This window comes from Schistocerca piceifrons, chromosome 4 (genome assembly GCF_021461385.2).
Source record: "Schistocerca piceifrons isolate TAMUIC-IGC-003096 chromosome 4, iqSchPice1.1, whole genome shotgun sequence".
Classification (NCBI taxonomy): Eukaryota; Metazoa; Arthropoda; class Insecta; order Orthoptera; family Acrididae; genus Schistocerca; species Schistocerca piceifrons.
The window spans coordinates 239,692,968-239,707,540 of NC_060141.1; the positions used below are offsets into that span (position 1 = coordinate 239,692,968).

At 38.6% G+C, this 14,573-nt stretch overlaps 1 protein-coding gene across 1 annotated transcript in view; it reads right to left on the reverse strand.

Moving 5' to 3' along the window:
- The window catches only part of LOC124794633, a 188,879-nt gene extending 175,630 nt beyond the window's left edge, over positions 1-13,249 (reverse strand). Inside the window, exons 1-3 of the mRNA XM_047258140.1 lie at positions 13,204-13,249; positions 11,383-11,532; positions 2,079-2,257 (exon numbers count right to left, since the gene is read on the reverse strand). Coding sequence (XP_047114096.1) covers positions 2,079-2,257; positions 11,383-11,465 — 262 coding nt within the window. The 5' untranslated portion in view covers positions 11,466-11,532; positions 13,204-13,249. The remainder of the gene's footprint in view (positions 1-2,078; positions 2,258-11,382; positions 11,533-13,203) is intronic.
- Between the last annotated feature and the right edge of the window lie 1,324 nt (positions 13,250-14,573).

Consider the following 14,573-nt stretch of genomic DNA (forward strand, 5'->3'; position numbering starts at 1 on the left):
AGAGAGACGAGTTTTGCTATTTGGGCAGCAAAATAACTGACAACAGAATAAGGAATGATACAAAATGCAGCCTTACAATAGAAACTAAAGATTTCTTGAAAAGAAGAAATATGATAAAACTGAATTTAAAATGTGTTAGGAAGTGTTTTCTGAAACTATTTTTCTGCAGTGTAGCCTTATACAGAACTGAAACATGGACAGAAAATAATAAAGACAAAGAGAGAATAGAGGCTAGGACGCAACCCGAGGCATCAGTACACTGTGAAATTGGTAATCAAGAGAATTATGGGGGTTAACAATTGGAGTGGGAGACTAAAGCTGCACTACAGTAACGAGGTTCAATTGGATGTAGATGGCAGTAATTATGTAGAGAAGAAGAGGCTTGCACTGGGAGGACTAATGTGTAGACAATGTGCCGGCCGCAGTGGTCTCGCGGCTCTAGGCGCGCAGTCCGGAACCGCGCGACTGCTACGGTCGCAGGTTCGAATCCTGCCTCGGGCATGGATGTGTGTGATGTCCTTAGGTTAGTTAGGTTTAAGTAGTTCTAAGTTCTAGGGGACTGATGACCACAGCTGTTAAGTCCCATAGTGCTCAGAGCAATTTGAATCTTTTTTTGTGTAGGCAATGTGTAAACAAGTCAGACTGATTATTACACCTAAAACGACGAAGGCCTCGGTGCTTGAAGATTGGAAAATCACAACTGAGGTGACAGCGGAAAAGTGAAATTCAGCTGCAGATCAGTTTTCAATTTCTTGTACAGAATATTTAAAATGTCGCTGCCCATTGGGTTGTGCGACTGTTGGCATCAATTCAAAAGGCCAACTAAATAGAGCCAGCAGCAGAAATATTGCAGCTCTGCCACACCAATCCAGATGACCGCTTTAGCCACTCAATTGCCACAGACAAGCTGTGTGTATCACTATGAACCCAAGACAGATGAGCACAACAAGCACTGTGAGAAAAAAGTCATAGACCCAGCATCATAGAGGCTCGTGAAACTGAGTGTTTTTGGGACTGCCATAGTTTAGTGCTAACAGGTTTTGCTCCTTGGTGCAAACTGCCATAGGATTATACTGGTAGTCAAGCTGAACCAATGTGAGGAGCTGTCTAAAGGGGAGTTTTTGCTCCAAGACAATGTCCAGCTCATTCTGCACAAAGCACAGACAAGCTGCTTATTTGGGCTATTAAATTTTCCCTTGCACCCAGTACTGTCACGACATGATACCTTCCTCTTTCCTCGCATGTAGAAAGCACTGCGTGGCAGGCATTTCTGGAATGACAATGAGGTGGCTTTTGAGGGGGGGGGGGGGGGGGGGGGTAACATTTCCTGAACAGTCAAAATGCAGACATCTACAAACACGGTCTCAAGCAAATCATCCATCGCTAGGAAAAATGTTTGCATAGAAGGTTGAATATGTAGAGAAGGATGAACCCCATCACCAAGTTTTATGGCTGCAGTTTTATTTTTTTTAGGTTCTAGTTAAAATTTAATAATACCTCCTATACAACCAAAAAAGTTTTCATTTATCTCAGAAATGCTATTCCCAGCACATTTTATAATGCCCTACACTACTGTAACACATAGTAAAAAGGAAACTGGTAACACAATTTCATCTATAGCACAATAACTGGCAAAAGAAAAATTCCGCTTTTAAATACAGCAACAGTATGTTTTGCAAACAGTGTAAGTACGTAAATGACATAGGTTACATACCATATGCATTCCTAGAGAGTACACAAATTAGTAAAAAAATGGGGAGGTTAAAATTACATAACCAATAGTATAAAAAATCAACACTAATTACAATCATCAATAGTATAAAAAAAACCAACACTAATTACAATCATCAATCAGTTTAAGTACATAAATGACATAGGCTACATACCATATGTGTTCCTAGAGCGTACACAAATTAGTAAAAAAATGGGGAGGTTAAAATTACATAACCAATAGCATAAAAAATCAACACTAATTACAGTCATCAATAGTATTAAAAAAATCAACACTAATTACAATCATAACTAAAATATTTTGTTTTTAAAACTACATTAAAGGGTAATTTTAAAAATTGCTTAACCTCGGAAGCATAGAAATGTAAGAAAATCCTCAGTCTTTGGCCGCTTCGATGGGATGAGTTCTGGAGAGACGACGGTGCCATTGCTCTTTACTTTGTCCTTGTCTTTCACTGGAGTTAATGCTGGGCTGCTTAGGTTAGAAGAACCCTGTGCAAATTTCCTCTGAGCGTGTACTTTTGTTCTGCAACAGTAGAGGGAAGAAAACGGGTCAAAATTAATAGCTGTGATGTTCCTAACACTGTTAACTGTTCCACTATGAAGAAATAATAACTACTATAAATGGAGCACAAAATACAGTAAAAGTTACGAAAAAGGACAATGTTCATATTTAAGCATTTTATGAAGCTGAGTTGGAAGTGGTCTCCATGTGGTGTGGCATTTGTGTCTACAGCTGATCTTAAAGCAGCCAATGAGAGAATAGCAGAGAGACAACTTGATTCATACAAATAAATTTAAGTAATTCTCCATGTTCTGGTATTAACACAACCTAGGGATGTGTAATATATATTAAAAAAGGTGTCATGGACATACGGTAGCTACTACAGAACTGTAATACAGCTCACTGTGATGACATCAAGTTGATCTTTTCTGCAAAATGCAAATTTTTATGAGAGATAAGATCAGTAAAGATATTTCTTATTTTTTATATGATAAATACAGGGTGCTAGAAAAAGAGCCTTGTACTCTTACAGGAGACGTTCTGGCTGAAACTAGAGAAAAAAGTCCTTTAAACATACGTCTGGAAGCAAGAACTTGTCAAGATATAAGTAATTTTACTTGTATCTAGAAATAATAAGCACAGAGTGTTACAGATTGTCTTCTTATTGATCTTCATTGAACACTTATTATTGGTTGTATTTGTCTCTGTGCTTAGTTCAACTATGATGCTATTGTGTGATACAGCACTTACAACATTAGTCAATCTGTACATGTTGCTCCAAGATTTTGCTGGCATCAGAGCAAGATTTTTGATTCCATGCAGTGTGGACAATGTCAAAAGTAAAGTGGAGGCTTATTATTCCACAGAGAACTCATAGACATGGTGTTCTGGTATTGTTTAGCCAATGGTATTGATCGGCAGCACATGTTGTGTATGTCAGCCAAATTCAACAATGCATTAAATCTTAACCCCTGGAGTGGGCATGTAGCATACTTTGTACACATGTAAAAAAAGAAACTATCTTTATGTTATGAAGGTAAAAAAGTATGAGCAAAATAATAGTTTAATCTTAGTTTAATTAAACAATGACAAAATAAAGTTATACTATATGTGCTAAATCACTGATTGCTTAAACAATAATAAAATAAACTTTCACTGTATCATTCTGTAGTCATGTACAGGTGTTAATCCACTGTGATGACTCACTCGAAGCATTAAACAGCACAGTTGCAACAGATCCCAGCTTCATGCTTATTCTATTATTAATTACCTCACAGACAACTGGCTCATTGTGGGATTGTGCTGCTAGCTTGGAATGTGGGGCATTTCCCGGCTCAGATTGTAAATTTTTTTCTCACCTAGCTCACCGCTTATTTTATGTTATTGCTGCTCATTTGGATGGGGTGACACCACAACTTATCACTTTGTTAGCTGAAACAATAATGAAGGAATAGATGTGGGCTCGCAATTGTAAAACAACAATGTAACGGCATAAGACAATGTTATTTGTGGATGGCGCACTTTATACATAGCCACATTCACTCAAGGGTCAAAGATGTTCAGCAGATTGTTCTAGCAACTTGTAGACACAGTGTTATTCACAACAAGGACATGGGATTGCAGCAGACCTTTCACAATTCATTTGAATGCCAGATATGATTCAGCGAGTGTTGTGATGATTATACGATCCACATGATTACTCTGCAATACACACTTCAAAGCCTGGCAGAGGGTTCACAAACCATTTTCATACTATTTATCTACCACTCCACACTAACAGTACAAAGGAAAAGCAAACACTTAAATCTTTCCATGTGAGCTCTGATTTCTCTTATTTTATAACAATGATCACTCCTCCTTATGCAGGTGGGTGTCAACTAAATAGTTTCGCATTCAGAGGAGAATGCTGAAGATTGAAATTTACTGACAAGATCTCACCACAACAAAAAACACCTTTGTTTTAATGACTGCCACCCCACTTGCATATTATATCTCTGCACTCCCTCCCCTATTTTGCGATAACACAAAACGAGCTGCCCTTCTTCCAATTTTTTGATTTCTTCTGTCAATCCAGTCTGGTGAGGATCCATACAGCACTTCAACACTTCGGTAGATGATGGACAAGCATGGTGCAGGGAGTTCTTTTAGTTGATTTGTTGCCTCTTCTACTTGCTCTGCCAGTAAAACACAGTCTTTGGTTTGTCTTCCCCACAACATTATCTCATGTGATTGTTCCAGTTTAGTTTGTTCCTTATTGTAATTCCTAGGTACTTGAGTGAATTGACAACCTTTAGATTATCCTGAAACGTGTGCAAAAAATTGGCGCTGCTGAAGTCATAAATCACATCCTTGCCTGGTCAGTTCTGCATAAACAGTTATTTTATCCATATCACTCACAGCATTTGTGAGTCCTGAGGCCACAAGGACACCATGTCAGATAATACTTCTACTAATGGATTCTGAGACGGAACATTGAAGATATACAGTTTACAGCTTGCATTTTATTTATGAATGAGGCTATATTTACACAAGATGGGATAAAAAATCAGCACAATCATCACTTGTATGCAGATATAAATTATTGATTATGGAACCAAGACACCAAGTTCACTTAAGTATCAATGTGTGAGCGCAAATTGTGGGTGGTGGGTTCACAGGGCCATACATCATACATTTTACTGGACAAATTGACTGCTACTGTTTCTTTTGAAAGTTTGTGTGTGTGTGTGTGTGTGTGTGTGTGTGTGTGTGTGTGTGTGTGTTTGTGTGTGTGCGTGCGTGCATATGGGGGGGGGGGGGGTGGGGGGGGGGGTGGACAATGAAGAAGAGATGTGCTGGAGAACATTACCACTGCAAACTGCAAAAACAAAATTGATGTGGCTTGTGCATGACAGGGCACCATACCATTTGCTATACCTTGTACAACAGTAGTTAACAAATGTTTAATGAGTGCTGGAATGGTCAAAGACGTCCAGTAGCAAGGGCTCCTCATCCTCTGTGCCTTAATCCCTTATATATAAGATTATCGAGATAATGAAAGGCATTAGTATAATCCACACTCTCTAACAATGCACGAGTTTGTGAACCTTCTAGAAGGAAGCTGAAGGTTGTGGAAGAATGAGTGGTACTCACAGTGAGCAACTAGTGTAGTATCAGGCACATGGGTATCACAGTACATGTATTTTTTTCTGGGAATATGTTTCTAGGAGTGGGCGTTTTTTATTTTTTATTTTATAATACTGTGCCCTGTAAGAGCATGGAACACTTAAAAAAAAGGGAGAAGGAGAAGAAGAAGAAGAAGAAGAAGAAGAAGAAGAAGAAGAAAGAAAGAAAGAAAGAAAAAGATAATAAAAACATCCCGCATACCAAAGTATACTTACATTCAGTGATAATTCAATCTCTCAATTTAGTCAAATGGTTTTCTCTTGTTGCCAGCATTTGTGGAGGAGTTCATTATTGAGCCACATGTTTGTATGTGGAAAAAGGTCTTTAGTGGTGGCAGTATCTTTTTTTACTCTTGGATGTCCTGATAATGAATTTTCAGGTGGTACTACAATAACAGTGTGCAATGTGATCAATGTCTTTTTCACCCTACTCTTGTAAGGTACCTATACGATGGGCAAAAGTAAAAAGGAAGAGAGATGAGTCTGCTGTACCATTGACGATGAGGTCATTACAGAGGGAGCATAAGTTTGGATTGGGAAAAGACAGGGAAGGAAAGTGATCATTACTTTTGACATGTACCATCCCAGCAATAGCTGTAAGTGATTTGGAGAAATCACAGAAGACCTAAATCTGCACTGTCAGATGGGGATTTGAATGTCACACTAGTAAAAAGGTAAAAAGAAGAGGATGGCAAGCTTTTATCACAAAAAACAAACCAAGAGTTAGTGGAGTTGCTGAAAATGTGCAGCTACAAGTGGCAGGAAAGTATTTTTGAGGTGATGTGGACAATGCAGCCATGGAAGCACGACATAAGAACTAATATCACATGTGGGCTTTGGAAAGTGCCATTGAGAATCCACCCCTGCTTTCCAGAATGTTACAAACATTAACTTTTCATTAATTAAATCTTTCATCAAATGGTTATCTGGACATAAATATCACATATAAAACTGTGATACAACAGTTCATCACAGAGGAAAATTACCAATACTGGCTTATGTACAGTACAATAAATATTATAGCAAAGTGGGATACAGAAATTAATTTGGTCCAATCGACACTTTACTTTACAATGTGTTGTTGTTGTTGTCGTTGTTGTTGTTGTGGTTTTCAGTCCTGAGACTGGTTTGATGCAGCTCTCCATGCTACTATATCCTGTGCAAGCTTCTTCATCTCCCAGTACTTACTGCAACCTACATCATTCTGAATCTGCTTAGTGTATTCATCTCTTGGTCTCCCTCTACGATTTTTACTCTCCACGCTGCCCTCCAATGCTAAATTTGTGATCCCTTGATGCCTCAGAACGTGTCCTACCAACCGGTACCTTCTTCTTGTGAAGTTGTGCCACAAACTCCTCCCCAATTCTATTCAATACTTCCTCATTAGTTATGTGATCTACCCATCTAATTTTCAGCATTCATCTGTAGCACCACATTTCGAAAGCTTCTATTCTCTTCTTGTCCAAACTATTTATCGTCCATTTTTCACTTCCATACATCCTGAAGGAAGTCATTCACAATATGTGCATGACGGAGGCATGAATTGTCATCCATGAAGACAAATACCTCGCCAATATGGTTGCACTATCAGACGGAGGATGGCATTCACTTATCTTACAGCCATTATGGCACCTTCCATGACAACCAGCAGAGTATTCTGGCCCCACATAATGCCACCCCAGAACAGCAGGGAACCTCCACCTTGCTACAGTCGCTGGACAGTGTGTCTAAGGCAGACACATCTCTAATGATTATCTGGTTGAAGGCATATGCTACACTCATCCGTGAAGAGAATGTGATGCCAATTCTGAGTGGTGCATTTGGCATGTTGTTGGGCCCACCTGTACAGCACTGGATTATGTTGTGGTTGCAAAGATGGAGATTGCCATTTACGTCGGGAGTGAAGTTGTGCGTCATGCAGTCTATTGCGCACAGCATCATTCAACACGGTGGCATTACTGTCAAGGTTCCTTCGAGCCATAATCTGTAGGTAGCAGTCATCCACTGCAGTAGTAGCCCTTGGGCAGCCTGAGCGAGGCTTGTCATCGACAATTCCTGTCTCTCTGTATGTCCTCCATGTCTGAACAACATCGCCTCGGTTCACTCCGAGGTGCTTAGACACTTCCCTTGTTGAGAGCCTTTCCTGGCACACAGTAAGAACGCGCATGTGATCGAACCGCGGTATTGGCCACCTCGGCAAGGTTGAACTACAGACAACACAAGCCGTGTACCTCCTTTCTCGTGGACTGACTGGAACTGATCGGCTGTTGGACCCCCTCCGTCTAATAGGTGCTGGGCATGCATCGTCGTTTACATTTTTGGGTGGTTTTAGTGACACCTCTGAACAATCAAAGAGAGTCAGTCTGTGATACAATATCCACAGTCAACACCTATCTTCCGCAGTTCTGGGAACTGTGATACAAAACTTTTTTTGATGTGTGTCTATAGATCAGAAACAGCAGAGGGCCTACAACACTTTGTTAGGGAATGACAGATATAACTTCTGTTTCTATCAATTACTATGAACTGTGAGCTTTCCGACAGGAAATCACAACTCCAGTCACATAATTGAGGTGATACCCCACAGTCATGCAATCTGATTAGAAGCGGCTTGTTAGGAATGGCAACAAAGACCATCTGGAACACTAGAAATGTACAAAATTGTTGAGGCTTTCGTGGCCACTTGTTGACAAACTGCCTACTGGCTTCTGTCTCGGGTTCTTTGGCTGACGTTCATCTAATGATTTTTCTGACGTTTCGCCAGCACGAGTGGCTGGCATTGTCAAAGCTTCACCCTCCATTGCTGGTGGTGACCTGGGGCCGAGCTTGCGGGCACAGACTATATGTACCTGGCGCGCCAACGTCCGAGGGCTTCTCCGCGGTCATTTCCGGTGCGGTTCTCCTCTTGCTACCTGCGACGGTCTTTCGCTGCAGTACGGGAAGCCAGGATCAGTTTACCTTAAGGCTTTCCTCTTTCTTGTTCAAACTTTTTGCGTGTTTTTGTATTTCCACAGCTTCTCTGAACAAGCACATGTGATAGTGCTTCTCTACAGCCAGAACTTCCGTGTCGGCGAATTTTATTACATGGTCGGTCTCATTCAGTGCGTGCTCCGCCACGGCCGATTTCTCCACCTGCCCCAACCTGCAGTGTCGCTTATGCTCTTTGATCCTGGTGTTAATGGATCGTCCAGTCATTCAGACATAAATTTTTCCGCATGTGCATGGTATACGGTATATTCCCGACATTGCAAGTGGGTCTCTTTTCTCCTTCGCCGATCTAAGACACTCTTTGATCTTCCTTGTCGGTTTGAAAATAGTCTTTACGCCATGTTTGCGCAATATACGGTCGATTCTGTCCGTCACTCTGGGAATGTAGGGCAGAAAGGCCGTATCCGACATTTTTTTTTTCTGGTTCCTTACTTCACCGAGTGTTTGGCTCTGTTACACTTAGTGCAGTTCATGGATCGCTGGTTCAAGTTTCGCCTTAGTCATTCTTTTTTATGAATAATACACGTCTTCTTGTTTCTAGTTACATATTTCATTAAAAATTCCTGTCTTCATTTCAAATATAAATTCTTAATTATTGATATTTTATAAAATATTGTTACTAAAGGTAGCTTAAATTGTGAAAACTTAACAACTTAATTTTTAGGGCAAAAAAGAAAAACCAAATACTCTTTATTTGGACTGTGTCCTTTGTTTTATACCACAGATGTAGTCTCATGTGAACGAGAGTGATAAGAGGAGAAAATGCTGTGCCTGGGTGGCTTTGTGGATTCTGACTCATTATCAATGTAGTAGAAGACAGAGGATTCAGATAAGGAAGGAGTTAAGAGATTACCAGACGACTGATTGTAATTAATAACTTCAGTGGTTTCAGTATTCACCAGTATGGTGAAATCCCTGCAGTATGCCTTTGTATCACACGTAGCTCATTCAGAAAAATTACCTGTATTTAATTTAGGAATTTTCATTATGGTTGTTTGTTATTAAGACATTGTTTTAGGTAAGAACGATAGCATTTTGTGCTTTCCGTCTGGTCACCTAAGAAGTGTTTTGCCAAATATCACTTCATTCTCTTTGCAAATTAAATGAAACTCAAAGCTATATTGTTTCTTTGCTCTTCTCTTTTTATGTCTGAACTGCAACTGCTCAGGTTAGCTGGACCAGCTGGCTGGCCAGTGCTGTCTAAGATTAATGTGGCGGTAAAGCTGTTGTCCTGAACTATCATTCAGCTATGTGCATGTAACACAGCATAAAACATATCCTTATGATCATACTTGACACTACTGGACACAGCTTGGCTTCTGCTTCATATGAAACAAAATCCAATGAGATTCAAGCAAATGTGGAAGAATACATGGTGTAATGTTTACATCAGGTTCATACTTATAATGAACAGAGTACAGTACCTCAGTATAAACAGCACTTGGAACAAAAATTTTCTTATTGGCACTGAGAATCATTCAGTTCTATGGTATAGTACTAGAACATGTTTAATAAATTATTTATTTTCCAATTTATCTCACTATTTCTCGCACTGATGAGCTTAGCACCATAATTCTATGAGATCACAATACCTTCTCAATATCTGGGATGCAAAGAAGTTACATACAAAAAGAGATACTTTTTTTTTAATTTTCCTGATAAATGTGAGATTTGCCACTCAGAACATTTGACACTTACACTATCTATATGACATCACACTTCAAGGAATATATCAATGACACACTTTGTTCACTAGATCTCATTGTAACTGTTCTGAGATCACTTGAGTATCTGCTCTTCTGCAATTCATTAGAGTAGGGGCCTACTTAATGACCTAGAATCACGTGTTGAAAGTTGCAATCACTCTTTGACCCACCATTCTCACCAGTCCAGTGCCTGACATCAAGAGTTGTCCAGAGTGAGTTTCCCAACTCTTTCATACTGTACAGACTGAAGGGGGTAGGCCTATGTAGGGTTGTCACTATAAAGAAAATTATACATTCATAGCTGCGTTGTTTAGACTTCTGCAGTTTTCATGACTGATGTCATCTGCATAATAAATCAGTCAGTCGAACTATGCAACAGCAGCCCTTGCAGAGTCCCTCCCTACAAATGTGAATTAATATTTAGTGTCCTGTAAGCTAGCAGTTGTTGAGCATTGGAAATAACATCCCTACTCAACTTGTTTTATTTTTCTGATAAAGATTCATTAGATGTATTCAGTTTCTGCATTACTTTCAAAGTATTAGTTGTAGTGTTTTAACAGCTCTTATACTGCATTTGTAGTACTGGACTGGAAAATACAGCACAAACATATCACACTGGCCAAAACTGATGAAGATATGATGAACAACAGTAACATTAAAGTTACTTGTTTCTATCTGGTGGATAATTTATTCAATACTAGTTGCACTAGTTTGTACATTTTCTAGAAGGTGAGCTAACACTAACTCCTGATGATTACAAAGTTTCCCTCGATCTGGCATCTAGATTAACATCCCAATATTAATTCTCTTACACTGAATCCATTGTCATATGTTACATTTGTTTGATGAACAGATTTCATTTCTTGAGTAATGTCCAGTGTCCTGTCAACAATGAAGTGACATGGAAAATGCAATAAATAATCTTTTTTTATGTTCTACATGAACCAAAAGCTATAAGTTATACAGCAATAGCAACAGACAAGGTATGAAAACCACACTGCACACAAATTTGCTCTCAAAAGTAAAAAGAAGTAAAAAAGAGGAATGTTAACTTACACGCAAAAATTAACAATCATTCATCTTGAAAGCTTGCTTTGATTTGGAGAATAGCACTGTGTGAATTTAAGGCTTGTAAATAATACATTGCACTATGCTACAGAAATCATAAAAGCAGCATAGATGACAAACACTTCCTGACAAAGTACTTTATCAGCGACCAAGGGTAGTATTGGGGTGAAACATTCAAAGGCTCAATTTTCATAAAAACTGTAAAAGTGATACTGTTTACCTTTTTGGACTTCCCTGTATATCTTCATCTAGGGATTCTTCCTCCTTTCTACGTTTCTTGATATCACTTCTGCTGATAACCATTGCTGAAGAGGGCACATTACAGCTTTGGACACTGCGTTGTCTCCCCCATCTTCTCTGGAATCCTACGCTGAAATTATAAACAAAATAAAAAACAACTGAAGAGAAAGGTAACATTCAAACTTTAAACCGCATTATGGAAATGGAATATGTAAATAATGACCTTCAACAATGTGAAATCATACATCAATAATGAAGGAAAATAAAAAACAAGTAATTTGGATAAAACTGCCATGTTCCAACATTTTATCACCGATTAAAAAGGTCTTGGCCAGGTACAACACATAATCCCAGTATTCAGTCCTCCTCCTGAGATTACAGCTCATATGGATTTCAGTGATGCAACTGGTTATAGCCAACAACGATATCCATTAACTTCATTAATTACAAGATCATTCACGATCCAGACATTTCAGTGTGAAACATCATGAAGGGCACTACAGAACACATCCTTTAAACTACAATGGTTTTAAAATTACTGAAGTCGGCTTTTTTATTACAAGACAGGCATCACAAATCCACAAACAAGTTACTGACAAAATACGACTCATCTGTTCAACACGAGAACAAATAAAATGGTATCTTACATTTAATAAGACATTATCTTCCTCCAGCTTATTTTTGAGTACCATGAATCCTAGACATGAGCGAATTGCTAGTATATAAAGCACGTCAGATTATTACACTAACAGCCTTATGTAGATGATCATAAGTTACTCTCTAAATATTATGCAAACAGGTATGTGAAAAGTGAGGTGCAAGTGCTCAGATGATTATAGGCTAGTAATAATAGTCACACACAAAAATAAAAAGGCTTACACTTTAATTCATATATAAAGTATTCTGTTTAAGTGAGTTAACAGTGCTACATTGTAAGTTCACATTATAATAGCCTAAATAAAATTAAGCTGAGTTGACAAGTATTACATTCTCAAAAAAATCCTGTTAAGAATAGAAAGAGTCTTCAAAAGACAAGTTTTTGGCGGTTTTTCGACTTTAGTCAGAATCCCAATGGCTGATCTGACATTAAATGAATATTTATTATATACCTTTATGCTTGTATAATGAACTTTCTTCTGCACCATGCCGAGGATTTTTGGTATATTTGAACAGATATTGTTTACTTTTTGTATCATGATTTTGATAGGGACTGCTTATTTTGTAAGTAGTACGACCTTTGTTGACAAATCACATAAGCGAATAAATGTACTGGGAATGGCATTGTGAGGTTTTTCAGCAGTTCGAAAAAATGTATGTAGAAACGGATACCAGTTTTAAAAAGCAAAAATGATCACTTCCACCAAACATAAAGTTAAACGTAACACTACTAATTCGAATAGGCATTAAACATTCTTTCAGACTGATAAATGTTTACGCCAAAGCTCTAATATTTACGCGAGCCATCATTCGTGCGTATTATGTATACAAGCTGAATCGCACGTGTGCGCTTTCCGTTCCTGAAATCTAATTCTTACTTTCTTTCAGAGTTGTTGGGAGATGATTACATGAAATACAAACCAAACGACAGCTTCTACAACTCAGAATTGGATGCTTCTCGCAATTTTCTACCATCGTGTAATGACCTAACAAAGTTCAATCACCTAGACCTTGGTCTTTATTACCTCAATGGATATTGTATTTCGGTTCTCACACTGAAACATGCAACTACACATACCCGTACTGCTCCTAGGAACTTCTTCCGTCACACAAATAACCATTATAACATCAATTTCTCACATACCTACACCGCTCACACACACACTTCACATGGACGCATCCTAACTTTGTTATTGTTTTGTACCTGTGTTCCAGCTATTGTCAAGAGGCGGCGTAAAAGTCGATACCGATGAGTGTACCTGTAAAGTGTAGGGTATTATCTTGCAATCCAATGAGAAGCCCTTGCTCGAATAGCAGCATCACTCCCTTAAACTGCTCTTACCTTTCAGTTTATAATTAACGTTAAGTTCACATGTTACACCGCGGCGTATAAACTTTTTAAGGTAGTGTCAACACATTTTCTCCGCTGCAAATCGAGATGGCAGTGGTAGACAAATGGCGGCAAATTCAAACGTAATTCCTTCGGAGTCACCTTCGCAAAACTGTGCTTATCCACAAATAATGGCTGCCTGAGCAAATTATTTAACGCAGCTGTTGCCTAACAGCCAAATTTTACGTCAAATGTTTTTGTGTACGAAAACATGAAAAAATAAAGAAATATATCTACAATTTTTTATTTGGTATCTGTTTATTGAACCACACTGCCAACAAAAGGTATAAATATAAAATTATACATACAGAGAAAACTCTATACAAATAGTCTGAACAACTATTTAATTTTTTTTTGTAATTTCCATATAGGTTGAACAGTTATAGCTAACGTATCTTGACATACCAGTTCAACAGAGTGGGGAGCATACACCTGGAGATTAACGTGTTAACGCAACTAAAACTGGAACACCAAACTGGAGACACGCACGTTACAGTCTCGTAGAAAACAAAAAAGGGCTTCGTACATTTGATGGTCCATTTCAGGGTTTCAATAGCTTGCAACATGCTCTTTGAGTCTGACGCTTTCAGCAGGTTCTAGAGCCCCGCATAACAAGCAAATATGTGAGCCTCTCGAATCGCCATCTTTTTCGCGGTAAAAATTGATCAGTATGGGAGCAGACGAAATTGTTTGGGAAATTTCAGCTTGGGGTCAAGAAAGTCGCTTGATATCGAAAGTCGTAAGTAATGCATGAACAACATGTGGCCAAGAAAAATTAATGTAAGTGCTGAAATTTGAATTGATTACGCCAAAGCAATTTTTCATAAATTTGTAATGGTGAATATTGAGGTTTCCCAAATTATATCTGAATGAACTTCCAAATGGGATTATATAACTGTCTGTTTGAATCCAGTTGTCGATGGTATGCCTAATGGTGGCATAAACAGTGGGCAAATGTTCCTAATTTCCAATGTAGACCTTATGAGGGAAGATTGTCTATTATTTCTCGTAGGACGATTAGTCTACTAGTAGGCAGCTGACTCTTGCGGCAAATAAATTTTCTCGCCAAGTACTGACGTCGAACATACAGTAAAGGCATCTACATCTACATCGTACTCTGGAAG